The 16,001-nt window shown below is 53.7% G+C and overlaps 6 protein-coding genes and 1 non-coding gene across 7 annotated transcripts; 3 read left to right on the forward strand and 4 right to left on the reverse strand.

Annotated features, from left to right (window-relative positions):
- Positions 1 to 249: 249 nt before the first annotated feature.
- On the forward strand, positions 250 to 1,425 carry W97_00851 (uncharacterized protein; the record flags this gene model as incomplete). Its single annotated transcript, XM_007778763.1, has 1 exon — positions 250 to 1,425. The coding sequence occupies one exon, from the start codon at positions 250 to 252 to the stop codon at positions 1,423 to 1,425; it is 1,176 nt and encodes a 391-aa protein (XP_007776953.1).
- Positions 1,426 to 1,706: 281 nt separating this feature from the next.
- Positions 1,707 to 3,053, reverse strand: W97_00852 (uncharacterized protein; the record flags this gene model as incomplete). Its single annotated transcript, XM_007778764.1, has 1 exon — positions 1,707 to 3,053. One exon carries the CDS (start codon positions 3,051 to 3,053, stop codon positions 1,707 to 1,709), a length of 1,347 nt encoding a protein of 448 aa, XP_007776954.1.
- Positions 3,054 to 3,429: 376 nt separating this feature from the next.
- Positions 3,430 to 3,537, reverse strand: W97_00853. The gene has a single exon. It is a non-coding gene; the product is annotated as a tRNA-Val (tRNA).
- A 1,037-nt stretch (positions 3,538 to 4,574) lies between these two features.
- W97_00854 (uncharacterized protein) lies at positions 4,575 to 9,675 on the reverse strand (the record flags this gene model as incomplete). The annotated part of the gene is made up of 7 exons (XM_007778765.1): positions 4,575 to 5,261; positions 5,310 to 6,419; positions 6,465 to 7,059; positions 7,111 to 7,202; positions 7,258 to 7,915; positions 7,969 to 9,502; positions 9,570 to 9,675. The coding sequence occupies 7 exons, from the start codon at positions 9,673 to 9,675 to the stop codon at positions 4,575 to 4,577; spliced, it is 4,782 nt and encodes a 1,593-aa protein (XP_007776955.1).
- A 655-nt stretch (positions 9,676 to 10,330) lies between these two features.
- On the forward strand, positions 10,331 to 11,640 carry W97_00855 (uncharacterized protein; the record flags this gene model as incomplete). The annotated part of the gene is made up of 4 exons (XM_007778766.1): positions 10,331 to 10,343; positions 10,400 to 10,499; positions 10,553 to 10,699; positions 10,758 to 11,640. 4 exons carry the CDS (start codon positions 10,331 to 10,333, stop codon positions 11,638 to 11,640), a joined length of 1,143 nt encoding a protein of 380 aa, XP_007776956.1.
- An 848-nt stretch (positions 11,641 to 12,488) lies between these two features.
- On the forward strand, positions 12,489 to 13,415 carry W97_00856 (uncharacterized protein; the record flags this gene model as incomplete). Its single annotated transcript, XM_007778767.1, has 1 exon — positions 12,489 to 13,415. The coding sequence occupies one exon, from the start codon at positions 12,489 to 12,491 to the stop codon at positions 13,413 to 13,415; it is 927 nt and encodes a 308-aa protein (XP_007776957.1).
- Positions 13,416 to 14,092: 677 nt separating this feature from the next.
- W97_00857 (uncharacterized protein) lies at positions 14,093 to 14,819 on the reverse strand (the record flags this gene model as incomplete). Its single annotated transcript, XM_007778768.1, has 3 exons — positions 14,093 to 14,337; positions 14,454 to 14,598; positions 14,700 to 14,819. 3 exons carry the CDS (start codon positions 14,817 to 14,819, stop codon positions 14,093 to 14,095), a joined length of 510 nt encoding a protein of 169 aa, XP_007776958.1.
- Positions 14,820 to 16,001: the final 1,182 nt, after the last annotated feature.

Consider the following 16,001-nt stretch of genomic DNA (forward strand, 5'->3'; position numbering starts at 1 on the left):
CGGCGCATCTATCGCATGAGTGTGACTGACATTTGTACTGTTCATGCGGATTACTTCGTACTGTCCCACGATTCGCCCAGGGCAGCTGCAGGTCCGTTGCTGGACCAGCCCGCCTGTGCTAGTGCGGTACTAGTACAAGTAAACACCCGGGTTCCCACACTCAATCCGGCACCAACCACCGAATCTCCACCTTGAGAAGTATCAACGCGGTATACAGTCGCTATCGCCCACGTCTTCCTTTCTCGAGCCATGTCTGCGGAGCCCTGCCATCTGCTCAGGCTGCCGACTGAATTGCGCCTCCATATTTACGACTACGCGCTCTGCGACGCCGAGGCTATAACCATATCCAGCGGCGAAGTAATCGATTACGGCTTCGGTGTTTACCCCGATAGTCGCGCCGAGCAGAACATCGGCAGGAAATATCCGTCTATACCAGGTCTACCGGTGAACCATGTTCCAATAATCCGCCGTCATTACGACCCGTCTCTCCTCTCCATCACTTCTCCGGCGGTGGTGATCCCCGGCTCCGTAAATCACTCGTCACCCGCCGAGTCCTTCGCCGACTCCGCCTACGCCTCTGCAGCTTCGCTCGCGTCAAGCTCGCATACCAGCACCAAGGCTTCTAGTGGGAACGCCGATGCCAGCTGGGACGCTATCCCGCTGTTTACTCCGCTGTCCCTCCTCGCAACCTGCCGCACCATCAACGCCGAACTGCAATCCCACTTGCAATTCCAAAAGACCACCACCGCGCAATACGGCCCAGCGCTCTACATCTCCTACCCAACCGGCCTCCTCGTCTTAAAAGCCCTATGCCCACATTTCCTAGCCCACGCGCGAGCCGTCTACATCGCCGGCGCATATCATGTCACCGCGCCGACCCAGCCGCCCGAAAACGAAAGCGCCATCTCCCGCCGCCTCGGTAGGCTCGACAGCATTCGGCACAGGAATTACAGCGAACGTGTAGCCTCCGCCGAAGATTCAACGCCCTCACGGCGTCCACACCACTACCCCATTCCGACACCCGAGGCCACCACCGCACTCGCCTCAACCGTGCGCACCCTCCTAGGGCCCCGCCCTCATCCAACACTTCAGAAGCTTCAGCTCCGCATCTACTACCCCTCGGAGCACTCCTACCGCCACGTCTGGGGCGACGACGCGAGCCCGATCGTCGTCGCCCTGCAGAACACGTGGGGCGGAAACATTGAGACCGAGGTCTGGCGCGGGCGGTGGGGGACGGGAGTGAAGTTCGAGGCGAGGAGTAACGTCGAGAGCAGGGTCATGAGTAGTGTTTGGAGGAGGCTTACGGAGAAGAAGCAGAGTGAGATGTTTGTTGTGGGGAAGGAGTGGCCTGAGGAGTCGGAGGGCTCGAAGGTCGGGGAGAGGGGGGAAGAATGTAGGGTCAGCTACGGTATCTCTCAGACGTGAGACGAGACCTGGCGAACGGGACACGGGAGTAAGATGTTGGATATTTCTTGTGTATTATTCTGGCTGACTAGGCCTGAAAATGGGGGTCTCTTGGACTAAAGAGGAGTTGTATGCCTGCTAGGCGTCGATATGGCAAAAGACTCATGCAAGAATTTACTTAGGTTCTGGAAAATGCGGCAGATGTCCGCCGCCTTGTACACACCTGTTATCTCCGACAGCTACAATATTATGTCTTCACGCGAGCGTCAAGGCCCATTCCCCGAACTCTATTACCACCCCGTCTACAGCCCCCATCTCTTCGGATCCAACGCCCCTATAGCCGCGCTCCTCGCCTTACCGTCCCACACAATCTCCGACACCAGCTTCCCTGTCCCCGGCCCATTCTGAATCCCCCAGCAAGTATGTCCCGTAGCGAGTAACAGCCCCTTCACACTCGTCTCGCCAATAATCGGCCCACTAGATCCTCGACTCACATTCGGCAAATAACACGCCTGCCTCGCCGTGACCTCGCCATCTCGCAGCTCGTCCGAGATGGCAGAGACGTACTCCACGATATCCTGACACCTGCTCTCGTCGACTTGGACCAGGTCCGTCGATTTGGGAAGCGGGATTAGGTGGTCGCCTTCGCCGCAGGCGTAGATCTCATTGTTCGGCCGCGCATATATCTCCGGCGTCACGGTCTGGGTGGACTGACGCTGTTTGCGCCTGCTTTCGCCGGTTTTACCTGTCGAAGCAGGAAGGGTTATGGATGTGAAGAGGCAGTAGGGCGAGACGTCCGCTTTGATGGTTACGCTGTGTGCGCGGAGGGCGGATATGGGGGCGCCGGGGAGGATGGTGGGGGTCCAGGGGCCGGCGGACAGTACGACATGCGTGGCGGGTAGGACCTTCGTCTCGCCGGACGAGGGATCGGCGGTTGCGTTAGAGTCGTTGGGTGTGTCCGGGGCTTTGGGACTGTAGGTTACGGATTTGACGGCTGATCCGTCTGCAGATTTGTCAATGCTGGTGGCGGAGCCGTAAACTATCTTGACGCCGGCTTCTTCGGCTAGGGAGGCCATGGACGTGGTGAATTGGTAGGGGTGGACTTGCGCCGTGGTGCTGGGGTCGCCCATCTCTTCATATGCCCTGATGTTCTCAGGTATGACCCAATCGAGGTCTTCGGGCACGCCAGCCCTTCTAAGAAGGCCCAAGGCTTCCTTGGTACGTTTCTTGAGCGAGACCCGAGTGTCGGCTTCTTTGCCGGTACCGCCAAGCGGCGCTTTCGCTGCTTCGATCTCGCCGTTGCTGTTCTTGCCGTCCATGGCCTTCGGGTCTACCGAGCGGCCCTTCATCTCAATCTGGCCGCAATTAACACCCCTATAGCCCCAGCGTTGAGCACCTCCATGCTTGTCTGCCAGCTCTTTGTGAAGCCTGTAACTTAGAGGCACGATGCTGGAGGGATACGCCCATAGCGCGAGCAGACCGCCTGCTTTGCCCGATGCGCCGCCGGCGATCTTGGTGGACTCGAGGAGGGTGATGCTGTCACGGTTGCGGTCGAAGGACGGGTGGTGCGAGAGGAAGTAGGCGGATGTGCTGCCGATGATGCCGCCGCCGATTACTACTATATTCTTAGGAGAGTCCGAGGAGGCCATGGTCGCGCGATGAAGGATGCGAGGAAGACTTGTGAGAGGCGCCAGCGTATTAGATGACGGGCGAAGAAATCAAAAAGACGGATGCTTGCTTATATCATGGTGGCGTTGACAACCATCAATTGCATCTCTATCGATAACCATCCGCGGCCTGACAAGCGCATGACGTTCCGAGGGGGTTCAAGAAAACGTGTTGCTGGTCCGTGCTCCCGTCCCGTCGCTCGCTTATCAACGCACAGGCCTCCGGGATCTCTGTTTCTGCCAAAACTCGCTCAGGCTCTCCACGCCGCATTTTTGAAGGTACAATGGTCATTTACGGTTCAAAAAGATTGGAATTGAAAGATCTATAGCCAGGAGGTCAAAAAGAGCGCAAAAAAGCTGATTCAGCCGAGGTTTGAACTCGGGACCTTCTGTGTCCATCATGTCACGTGATCGCTCACGTGATGACATGTTAGACAGATGTGATAACCAACTACACCACCGAACCGCTTGTGAGAGAAGTTTTCGTGTTATAAATCTATGAACCTCGATCTTGTCCCGTGGGGAAAACTGGATCAGCGGTGCACTTCGGATAATCTTATTGAATCTTCACCTTGCGCTACAAATGTTTATGGTGTCTACAAAAGAACTCCGTATTCCACTTTGCTGTACTCCTGGTAATTCGTATTCACCTCAATGTCTTTGCTCTAGTATGGATTTGCCGATCGTGATGGAGTTGCGATCATGTTGTGATTAAAACTCTAATTCCGATTCCACCGTATACTCTACTGTGTTAAGCTTCAGACTGGACTCCTGAATTCTGGATCGCACACTCAAAATCTCCCAATCAGCTGATACATGAAAGTGCTGAACTACTGTAAGATATGTGATCCGTTATCATGCGAAATCAGCCCAGTTTGCTCGCCGCCATGTGAATGCAACTCCCGTTCGACCCCAGTTACATGCTAAATGTTCACACTCTTCAACACCTCAGCGAGCTTTTAGAAGCCTCCGCACCCTCCAGTACCTTCACCATCTTGAGCGAGTAACGTCTCTGCCTGGGGGTTGTAACCGGTACGGTCTTGTGAGCAAGTATTGACAGCTGCACTAATGTCAAGTCGTGCATCAGTAGACAAACTCCAAACACACCGTCAGTAGTCCAAAACATCTGTGATGATGAATAACAAACAGCGTCAGACGTTTGAAATGTTCTCGAGGTCGCCAACGCATTCACGGTCGCCACGCTGAAAGCGAGGGAGGGCGGATATAGTTACCGATATATCCTTGGGATCTCGCAGCATCAGAAGTCGCTGAGCAGATATGTTTGCCAGTTTCAAATTAGATGTGACACGCATCAGTGACCGCAAAGGATCGTTGGGGTCAACACGGGGTTGATATGCGATTGACCTGAGATTCGACGTGATATCTATGCTTCTTCCTACCATTACCAACTTGCCGTACACTCACGCAAGGCCGAGCTGTCATTGATTCTCGAGCTTTATAACGGGTTCTGGAACTGTCATTAATCTGATTGTGCCCAATCCCCTACGAAACGCCTCTACTTGTTTGCTCCACCTCAAGCAAAACCGGTCCTCCCGCAGGACTGCCCGCACTCTCAATACCAACAGTCGTGGTCTTCATATTGGGTACAACAAGTACCGACTGTGCGTGACTCTCGTAGTCCGTCTCACAAACCATCGCCGCCGCTCCAGCATCCGCTCTCTTTCCAGCAGACAAAGGCCGATCCCATGCTTCTGCCTCGCTGCCTCCTCGCTGCTGCGCCGAGCGCGGCCGTATCTCCACTGACGGGAGCAGCAGATTACCCGGACGTAGCGGTATGAGCATAACAGGAAAGCCCTTTGGTTCGTTCTCCCGGGCGGAAAAGTGGGCTCGCCGCTGGCCGCCGATGAGCCACGTATCAGGCTGCGCATCTATGCTGTATGTGAAATCTATCGGGTCACTCGCGTCTGCTAGGCCGCCTGCGGTCTTGATTGCACTGGGACTGTTCCATTGCCGCGTGTGCTTGACATAGAGCATCGCCATGAGAGGCTCGCCCACTGCGACTATTGGAGGTGTACGACTTGAGGTTTGATCTTGGTTGAGCAGGTGGAGGCGTACTGTGTGAACAACGTGGGCTTTTGGTAGGGTGGCGGTCACGACTACACGGCGTGTTGCGGATCTCTCGAGGTCATCTTTGTCTTCTCTGGGTTTCAATGGCATACTCGTATTGGTCTGCGCCGATCAGCAAGATGGTGTTGAATTTGATGTTATATTACGTACCTCATGCCATTCTTGCAGCCATTGCTCCAGACCTGGTCGAGTAGCGCTGGGCAGACTTTCAAGTACGTCCGCCCAGAGTGTATCTTCATACGACCGGATGCAGATGGTGCCTAGAAGTGCAATTCTCTCACAGACCACTGGCCCGAGTTGTCGCCGCAACTGGGTAACAAAATGTTTGATAAGGAGTCGGCCAAGGCTCTTGAACCCGCTGTCGTTCACTGCAGCTGCAAAATGTGCCTTGGCCTGGTGTCGCACAACCTCATCAATACATCTGTAAGCCACTTCGAGCTCCAGTGGCAGGGCGTCGGTGACGTTGATCTGAGCGTTAGAGATCGCACTGGCTGTGTTCTTAGTGATCTTGTACATGATCAAAGCCGGCTGCTTCGGGAACACGACCATTGGCGTCAGATTACACGGCGGTGGCCAGACAGAGAGCGACTCCGGGCCTCGTAGTAAAACGCTGAGCAGCTCGATGGGAATATTGTTCGCTACTTTGATATTGAAGGTTGAGAAGAGCGCGGTCTCTTTGAAAACGTCATGAACGTTGACATCCAACGGCAGGTCGACTGAAACTGTAAACGGAGCGAAGTACTCGAATGTCCCTTTCTCCGTGTAGTAGGTGGCCTCAAGACGGATCGCAAGTTCCCGAGGGTTCTCCTCGACATCGTAGGGGATTTGAAGGACTGCACTCTGACCGCGACCGAGCCCGGAAAACTCGATAACCCCGGGACGCGAAGTGTCTTGGATGTCGAGATCGCCAGCGGTGATTGCCACCTCACTCGACCGGAGCCTTAGACCTGCCGTACCGGAGCGCAAGCGCAACTCCGCCTTTTGGATGTCGTTCCATCCAGAGCTTAGTTCCAACTCTATTGACCTGGTTTTATGGATGCGAATGTCCCGGGTCCAAGTCATCTCAACAGCAAAAGCCTGCGGGGACGGGAAACAAAGGATCCGGGACTTCTTTGCAGACCTGATGGGGGACGCCGGAACAGCTGTATAAAGGCCCAGCGGCGTGACTGTCTCAGCTTTGGCGAAGGGCTCGTGTACAAAGTTGATTTTGTTGCATTCGAAAACTAGTTTGTCCACCATATAAGAGCCATCTGTAGTAACCTATAATCATGAGCAAACGGACTGAAATGACAGAGTTATACACACATTTGTCTTCACCCAGGCCTTGACCGGGCCTCTGCTGACGAGGACATGACCCTCCGTCTCGAGCCAGATCTCCTCATTTTGAGCACTGGACATGCCGACAAGCCGTACTCGAAGCCGCTGAATGTCGAGATCATCCTCCAACAGATGTCGAAACCGGACTCTCAGTTCGAATCCGTCTATATCGGCAAAGTGGCGGATGTAAGGTTCTATGATGAGATCTTCAAAATAGTCGGTCATGGGTGCTGTAACGGAGTAAGGTAATTGTTCAGAATACGCAACGAGCTCCGAGAGAAATCCAGTAGTGTCGATGCTCTCGTCGTCGAGCCAACCGATACATTTTGTGGCAGGCATTTGCTGGCTGCTCTGTGTATGCATTGATTGCATCCTAGGGAACACGTCTGACCGCCCGCGAGCCGCAGACTTTGCCAGAAGGTCCAACATGGCTCGACAGTATTCGTCCTTGCGGTTCAGCTTTTTGAGACATTCCGCGTGCATCTTCAGCATGATCGTATCGACCAAGTTCCACCGGCGCTCTGAGTATGAAGGAACCATGTGGCTAAAATGCGTGGCCGCCCCCGCATAATCCCCAATCTGGCTGCGACATATTAACGGCAGCCGGCTAAGGACTGCAGTATGGGGTACTCACAACTTTAGCGCAGCCAGATCTCCCAGAATACTTTCACCCGACTTGGGCCGGCGTGCTACGATATAAAGTCTCAGCGCATAGTCGCTGAGTCTCTGGAGATATTGAGTCAGCCACTTGCTCGCTGCGTCTAAAGAATATGACGCTTACCTCATACAAAGACCTGAATTCATCAACCGATGAAGCGGCAGCGGCAAGGTTTGAGGAGGACAGCCCTTGCGTGCGTTGCATCTCTCCTCCAGGTTTGAATTCCGTCTCAACTTCCCGAGCAGCTGGAGGCTCTGCCTCATCCAATGAAACCTCAGAGAACGTGAGTTCGGTTATTGGCAACAGAGCATTTACAGCTGCCCATCCGACCGACCATCCAAAGCCCTTCCCAACTCGCTCGAGGATTCTTCGCTGTAGAAGATAGAGCTCTGCTCGATATGCGGCCAGCTCCTTTAATCCAGTCACCGGCGGAGGCTGGGCGCCGGCCGCATAAGCGGATTGGTTCTCGTGGAATCTTCCGTGTTCGTAAATGACCTGCCCTGAAGCAGGAGTGCGTGAGTAAGGCAGGTCGGTGGTGGGATCCCGCTTTCGGTGATAGGGAGCAGTCGTCCGCGAAGAAGGTATCATGGACCTGGGTTCCTGGGCGTAATGCTGCAACGTACTAAGTGATGATGCGTTTGTACAATCCGGTCCAGAGACTATCAGCGGCAGCGAAGGGGTAGCCGTCTCATCCAGTACCTGTTCCGCAACAGAATACTCCCACGATGACACCACGTGATCAATCAATTGATGAGGTATGATGGGCAACTTCGGAGTCAATCTATTATATGGTTAGAAAGTGCAACGAAGCATCGTGAGTCAAGACAATCATACCCAATCTCCAGGTCTTCTCGCATGATACGGGCGACTGAGGTTATAAAGCTGAGCGCGCGCTGGCATATTTCAGCTAGGGAGGCAAGATCTTCTGAGTCTTCTGCCCCTTGACCGGATATTTGCCTTGCGAGAGTACCATCTGTAGCGAATTGGCCATTGTTGGGTATAGACAGAGTCGGAGGCTTTGCCATCAGTTCTGTTCTGGAGGAGTGGGCGTTGGCTAGGCGCAGTAAAAGAGCCATTTGGCGAGAGAAAATATAGCACTTAAAGTCGAAGACGGAAATGTTGCTGGACAATACAAGGTCACGATAGTCCTTCCGTTTTGAGCTGATGGGCTTGTCCTCCGTATACGACATGGTAGGTGCACTGCGACTTCGACCATGAGATGGAGCGCTACTGCTCTCCTGAGCCTCTTCGTCCGCTGCGAGCGCTTGACGCTGTAGATCTTCCGTATATGTGAGAAATGCTCCGCCATAATCGGGAGAGCCACCGGCAGCCTGCTCTCGGACCACGGTATCTAAGCCGATAGAGAGCTCATCGTACCCGACAAGCGCATCTTCGACCAAGCCGACACTCTCGAAGCCTCTTGCAAGGCCTTCTTTGAGGACAAAGAACGTGCAAAAGTTCCAGCCAGGAAGGGCACGCTGCGAGTCTTTTTCTCGGATATCTTCCTCGTATTGGCTTACGCGAAGGTCAAATGACATGAGGATCAAAGTCTTGAACTTTGCCAGGAGGTCATGCCATGCGTTTGCTTGTTCCTGCGGACTTTCGCTGTAAGGCGTGCCTGGTGCAGATGGGCCTTGAGGTAGAAGACTTGGAGGCACGACATTCTTTTCCAAGCGAATCTGGGCGACCCTATCTGGTGCCGATTTGCTAGACACATTGAAGTCTGCACGAATTTTCTCTAGAATCGTACTTGATCCACGACCTGGCCATCGACTACCGGATTTCTCTGATGGCGCGAGTGAAGGGGTGCTCGAGGATCCGCTCCAGCGCGGCTGTACTGCTGCTCCAGTATCCGGTAGCACTACATGTAAAATGAGCCATTCAAACGCATCATGATTCTCTTGATTGCTGGAAGAACTTGTGTTTTGAGACGGCGGAGTATGCTCTTTTAGCCACTCTCGAATTGCCTTTCGTGAAGATGCTTTGTATGTTTCACTGTCATCACATCGTAAGATGTAGATTTTCAGGTACGGCGTTTGCCTTAGGCCAGGGATCTGATGCCGCCTCTCTTTGACCGGAGCTTTTGAACCATCACTTACAGTTCGAGCAGCCGTACTGCTCTGCCCTTGAACTGGTGGCGGCTGGCCCTGGAGTGCGTCCCTTACATTCAGGACAGCTTGCAGCTCGGCGGCCGAGAAGCGTTTGTTGTCATTCTCGGCATCGCGGGTAGGAACAAACTGGACATGCAACGACTCAATGGACCTCAACGGCCGGGTTGGAGATTTCCAATGAAGATTGCGGAGCGGAAGCTTTGCGGTGAGCTGCGGTTCCAGAAGGGGGAAAAGATTGGAAGGGTCGTGATATTCAACTGGTGTTCTCGTCAGCGACGCTCACAAGATGAACTCGTCGTAATCTCCCAAGTTGAAATCGCTTACCAGTAACTTTTGAACTTGATGAGCCATCCATCACTGGTCTCTCGGCGCGGCTTTCCACATTGCCAGGGTCTGCCGACTGTTCTGCGGCATTTCCAGCGACTGGCATGGGACCACGGTCACTGCCACCGAGGAGTCCCCACCTTTAGAATCTCGAATACGAAATACGCAATGGAGGCGGTGCTGTGCCTGCTTCTCGTCGACCGTGGGTTTCTTTGCAGATGTTTACGGCCGGAAGTGCCGGGGCAGTTCTCCCTCGCGAAGCGATCTGCGTTGTTCGTATTTTGACGACGAGGCATCCAGCAATGCGCCAAGGTGCCTTTCAGTGACAACCAATTCACTCCGTCTTTGCAGCGCATGTGACAAAATGTGCCCTAGTCATTTGGTCTTGCAGTGCCTTGTGCGGTTCTCAAGTCCGCCTTACTGGGGTCCCGTCCACTCAGGATACTGGCTTCTCACTCTCTTACACTCCAAAATGCACTGTAGTATCTCCGCGCGCTTCAGAGCCTTACTCGGCTGCCTGATCTATCGTATTCATCTCGCATCCCCAAGTCACGTTTGTTGAGTCTTCGCCCCGCCACAAAAGTTCTCCATATCTTCGTGGATAAAAGTCTGCCGTAGCACTGAAGCTCGAACTGGCAACTCACTTGTTCATTTACCAGTAGCCCTAATCTTCGCATCGACGTTGGCCTGTGGGAACATCCCGATCACTGTTTCTATTCCCGTTCACAAGCTCGGAAGGGGCTATATCGTTGACACACACTATGGAAAACTACGGTAAGGCATCAACACCCATCCTGTACTGTGTGTGATATATCTAACGTTTCTCATAGTGGAAGGCAGCATGTGGTTTTATGCCCCGAACAAGGTGGCACCGATTGTGTTTTGCGTACTCTTCTTCATCTCAGGAGTCTGGCATGCGTATCAAACCCTGTGGGTTTACTCCCTAGAAAGTCGTGTTCGAATGGAGCTTATACAAATCACAGACGCTACCATTCGTGGAGAACGACCCTCTTCCTGCCCTGGGCCGCCTTCCTGATGATAGCAGGCTTCGCTACTCGCGAAGCCGGCGCCTATCACCTCGAAAACCTCGGCCTTGTCATTGCTAGCAACGCGCTGATCATGTCCGGCCCGTAAGTGCCTACCACTCCGAACGGCCGGGGTTTGCTGGCCTGACCCGCTGTATATCAGGCCCGTCTACGCCGCGATAAACTACATTATCCTCGGCCGCGTCCTCTACTACGTTCCTTACCTCGCTCCCATGCACCCCGGCCGTGTGATCACGACCTTCCTTGGCATCGACGGCATCATCGAAGCCATGATTGTCAACGGTGCGATTCTGATGACGAACTCGAGTCTCGAAGAAAGCAAACGCATCCTCGGTGCCAACCTCGTCAAATCATCCCTCATCATCCAAGCAGTCATGTTCGTCGTCTTCGTCTTCATCGCATGCATCTTCCACCGGCGGGCCCAGCGGGCCGGGGTCTTAACAAAGAAGCTGCGCACCATCCTGGTAGTGCTGTATGTCAGCTGCACCATCATCACCGTCAGATGCATCTTCAGGATTGTCGAGTTCTTCGAAGGCTGGACTGGCCACCTGTACAGGCACGAGCCGTATTTCTGGGTCTTCGAGGCGAGCATCATGTTCGTCAACTCGCTCATCTGGAACATTTGGCACCCTGGCGCAAGGGTCCCGCGCTCCAACGAGGTTTACCTGTCTCGTGACGGCGTGACGGAGCTGAAGGGGCCGGGATGGGACGATGACAGGAACTGGGTCGTTACCATCTTTGATCCCTTCGATCTCTACGGCATCCTCACTGGCAAGGATAAGAGGACGAGGTTCTGGGAGATGTCACAGGAGGAGGTGGAGGCGTTGCTGGCAGAGAAGAAGACGAACAAGAGGAAGTGGTATGCGGCGCTGCTGGACCCATTTCACCTGTGGGGCTCGAAGGGCTTGATCGGGAAGTACCTTGTCAAAAAATCGACTAAGAACCCAAGGCCCACAGCTTCATCCCCCACCGCGAATCCTTCAGGGGATAAGCCGCCGGCTAGTCGAGTATCCGAAGTGGTGTAGAACCTCACGGCGTATTCGATATGCGTGTGTGGACGTCCATCAAGTAGAATCATTCACACAGCCGCTTGAACCGTCCAGTCGCGTCCTTCTCTACGACCGGTCAGCAAGCTCGCCATCTCGACAGCCTTAGCACACGCAGACCCTATTTTTACAGCGACTCCGTCTGTCGGATCGCTATAGCTTGTACGATTGCCCCGTTGCTACACTCAACGCCCAGCTACCAACGCGTTCATCCATCGGTATCGTTGGCTTGTTTAGACCCATAAGCGCGTCAGACAATTCATCCGTTTACATGGGTCTTCATTACATTTGCCAAACTTTTAGAGATTCTATAAGCTCAGCCTCAGCTGAAACAGTTCGGTATTCTGCTATTCGTTCCTATATAGATTGGCGCTCGATCTCACGTCAGCTGCAACAAGCCTTTTTGTAATACATATCCATTCACTCAAGTTTCCGTCACGGTATGACAAGCTGCGAAAGAATTACGGCCTTGGCTGAAAATAGCTTGGTATCATCCTATTTGTCCTTCTAATGAGGGTTGCTCAATATTATGTTGACCAAAATCACGGCTACAGCTCCAAGACCTGCTCGTCCCCCGCTGGTTAGAAGATACGATCAGCATTTCTACAATATTTTGCACGTCCATCTACTAGTCCTGAAGATTGTGGATGTCCCACGTCAGATATCTATCTCGTCTTCAACCTCAAAGCTTCTTTACAGTTGGAATCTGCGGAACGTACATAACTCTTGAAGCGTTTCCTCAGCTGTACAATTGTCTATAAAACACAGTCTTCTAACGCCAACCAACCCATCTCCGCCAACAAGTCCCTCTCCCTTGATCGATCACTATGGCTGGAGCGGGTGCGAACGCAGCCAATCCCATGGACCAATATGTTTTAAATTGGAGAGAATCACCGTTGGAAGAGAAGCTCGGAACGCCCCAATATACATTGAGAGCCGATTTTGACTCAACTGCCTTGCCATCATCCAAGGACCTGAGTCGGTACGATTCACCAGTCAAAGACCAAGGCAATCTAGGTTCATGCACCGCCTTCGCAGCGATAGCGATCGTCGAGCACATTGCGAAACGGAATGGCCGAGCATCCGACTGGTCAGAACTGTACTTGTACTACAACACTAGAGCGAAAGTGTTGGGCTGGAACCCAAATGAAGATTCAGGAGCATACGTGTCCTCGACCATGGTTGCATTGCAAAAATACGGGGATGCGCGCGAACCCGACTGGCCGTACATTATTGCACGATTCGGAAACTTGCCTCCACCAGCCGCGTACCTAAGAGGAGCTGTCAACCAGATCCTCACGACGGCATATGTTCCGAGCACCGTGGCCGCCATCCGTGCCGCGATTGCGAGTGGAAAACCGGTCGACATTGGCTTTATCTGTTACTCGAACTTCACGAGAGACCCCGCGGTCTTCACCTCAGGACAGATCCCCATGCCGTCGCCATCTTCCTTCGTAACCGGAGGACACTCCGTCACGATTGTAGCCTACGACGATGCCACTCGGAGGTTCAAGTTTAAAAATTCCTGGTCAACACGCTTCGGTGTAGGGGGCTATGGCTTCTTACCGTACGACTATGTCGCGGGCTATACCCCCGACGCTCCCAGGAGGAAGTTGGTATCGGACTGTTGGACCGTGGATAGCATCGAGTTCGAGAACGACCATGTGATCCTCCGCGGTGTGAGCGCGCCAGAGGGAGTGGAGCCCTTCGAGATGTCAATTATCGACCCCGCTCCTCCGGGATCAGAGGATTGAACGATGCCTCGAGGTGAGCAAGGTGTACCTCGATGACGATCAGATAGCTAATGAGGCTGCATTAGGGAAAGTACTGTGGAGCTATCGCTCTACATCCTTCTACGCCGTTTCGTATTCCAGACCCTGTATTGTCGCTCGAACACACCACCATAACGACCTTCATGCTTTGTTTGTCCTCAAGGGCTGTGCGGATCCTTTTGTTAACTTTCACTTTCTTTCTCAACGGTCGCTGGATAGTATGTTCTACTTTGGGCTTCCATTACGTTTTTGTACTCCACCAATAGGTGTATGGTCAGGTACAGCAGAGCAGCACATTCACTGAGTTCAACCCTGCCTCATGGCGTGCATGTTTGCAGCCCACAAAGCCTCCCGAACTAGATCGGAGCTCGCTTTTGCGGGCGGGGTGAGTGTGATTGAACGGGGCTCCTCATCTTCAAGTAGCTAGTTTGTTAGCAATGAAGGCTAATTGTCACAGTCCGACGAAAAGCATTGAAGTCAGTGCAGTAATACGTGTTAGAAGGCGTGTCATTTATACACGGATTATACACACAAGTTCACATATTATTAACCCTTCCGCTCCCAACCCCCATCACATCACCACCAACACATCCATTCTCACTACGGTGCTTTAACTCCCCCACCCCCCACATCCACCCAACATCAACAACGGCATCCGCTTACAAAAGCAGCCCAGCACCGATCAAGCCGACAGCAGCCAAGATGCCGCTACCGACCAAGTTCGCAGCCGCGCCCGTGAAGGTGGCAATTGGCGGCGTGGACGAGGTAGGAGTGGTCTCGTTGCAAGAGTGGCTGGAGCAGTTGGTCGGCGGGGGAGCGACCCTGGAGCAGTCGACGGGCGCGAGCTGGCCGAAGGCGGTGGCGTTCTTGACCTCGCAGACGGTGGTGACGATGCCGGCGAAGGCTGAGAAGGGGGTTAGCTGGGGCGTTGGGAATCGTGGAGCGGGTAAGAAGGACGAGAACGGGAGGGAGGGGAGGGGGCAGGGCCAGGCGTAGGGCTGACGACGAGGGGCAACGTACTTCCGACCTCGGCCTCAGTGCAGTTGGAGGTGGTGAGGAGGCAGGGCTCGATGAGGGTGGCGACAACGTTGGTGTTGAGGCAGTGGCAGGTCAGGTCCTCGAAGGCGCAACCGTCGGCGGAGAGGGCGGCGGTCTCGCATTGGCGCTGGATGAAGGTGTTAGCAGGTTCGGGAAGTAAGTGTATGTTAGTGCGAGTTGTCGGGTACATAGCGATTGCTGCTTGTAGAAGAGTAGAAGGGAACTCACAGCGCAAGCCGGGATCCGAGCGGTAAGCTGGGTGGTGGTCAGGCATTGAAGGGTGGCATTTGACTGCGCGTTGACCGCAGCAGCGGAGGCGAGGGCAATGGCAACGGCGAGGAACTTCATTGTGGCGGTAGTGTGGTATTGGTGTTGGTTAGGGGTGTGAAGAAGATTATGAAGTTGATTGATATACAAGGTCAACGAGTGACTGTGGTAAGCGTTGCAGCAATAGTAACTGGAATCAAGCGGATCGACTGAGAGAAACTGGGGGGAAGGGCTCCCATTTTATGGGTTCCATCACCAAGGTGCCCGCAGAGGACGCGCTAGAGCAGAACCTCGACCGTGGCGCACGGGTTAGCTAAAGGTGGAGAATGCCAGAACAGATCCGCTTGGATCCATGGATATCTCCCGCGAGCCAGGCTCCGCCTCTTTCGATAATCGCTAGAAATAGATAGGTGTCTAGATTCCATAGAGCAAAGACCATGGTTAGACTTGACCACAATATGAAATTTGGGACGGTGAACCTCAGTGGCTGGCCACACCAGCCCCTTCCCAGCCGCCAAGCGTCTATTAGAGAGTGGACAGGGCTGGGAGGGACGTTGTGGAGCACAGTGCTTGATGCGGGTGCTAGTTCCCTCATCTCAGGAACGCGGAGTGCGCGTGCACCCCTTTCAAATCTCCACTAGTTAGCCGCTGCGCTGAGGGGAGACCGAAGGATGCGGGAGCGCGATAGGTGTATCGAGCTGGTGTCAGCTCATTGAATTCACGAGCAGTGAATGAGGTTGAAGCAAAGCGCATGGTGGATACGAAGCTTGAGAGAGTCACACAGGTAAAGCCGTTGTCGTTGGTGCACATAAGGTATCATGCCGTTGCTGTGTTGAATTTCTGGGGTTGATCGTGCTGAGGTACTCCCCATGCGAAGCTTGCAGCCCTACGCGTTGCCCCTGACGATCAACGCTTAGCCTGCTCACTTGCTCAATCACCACCCGTGTTGCGGAAATTAAATACCGGGATATGGCATCTGCATTTCGTTCCCCACGATGAAAGCCATACAGTAGAGCAGGCCCTAGCGTGTTGTCTTGAGATGTTCACATGATTTACAATACGGCAAACACGTGGGGAGCCGTATGCATGGTGAATTCGGAACTATGCTTGTATACCCCTGAGCATATTCCCATAAGCGCAGTACTTCCCCCCTCAGCTTTCCTCGTCAGCCGCTTCGCCCTCAAGAGCGCAACATCTCAAAGCGCCTGTGTATCGCTAGAGGCATGCTTTGGCCAACTCCCTGTCAAAACTGCAGCGCATTAC

Source organism: Coniosporium apollinis (assembly GCF_000281105.1).
Source record: "Coniosporium apollinis CBS 100218 chromosome Unknown supercont1.3, whole genome shotgun sequence".
In the NCBI taxonomy this organism is placed as follows: Eukaryota; Fungi; Ascomycota; class Dothideomycetes; genus Coniosporium; species Coniosporium apollinis.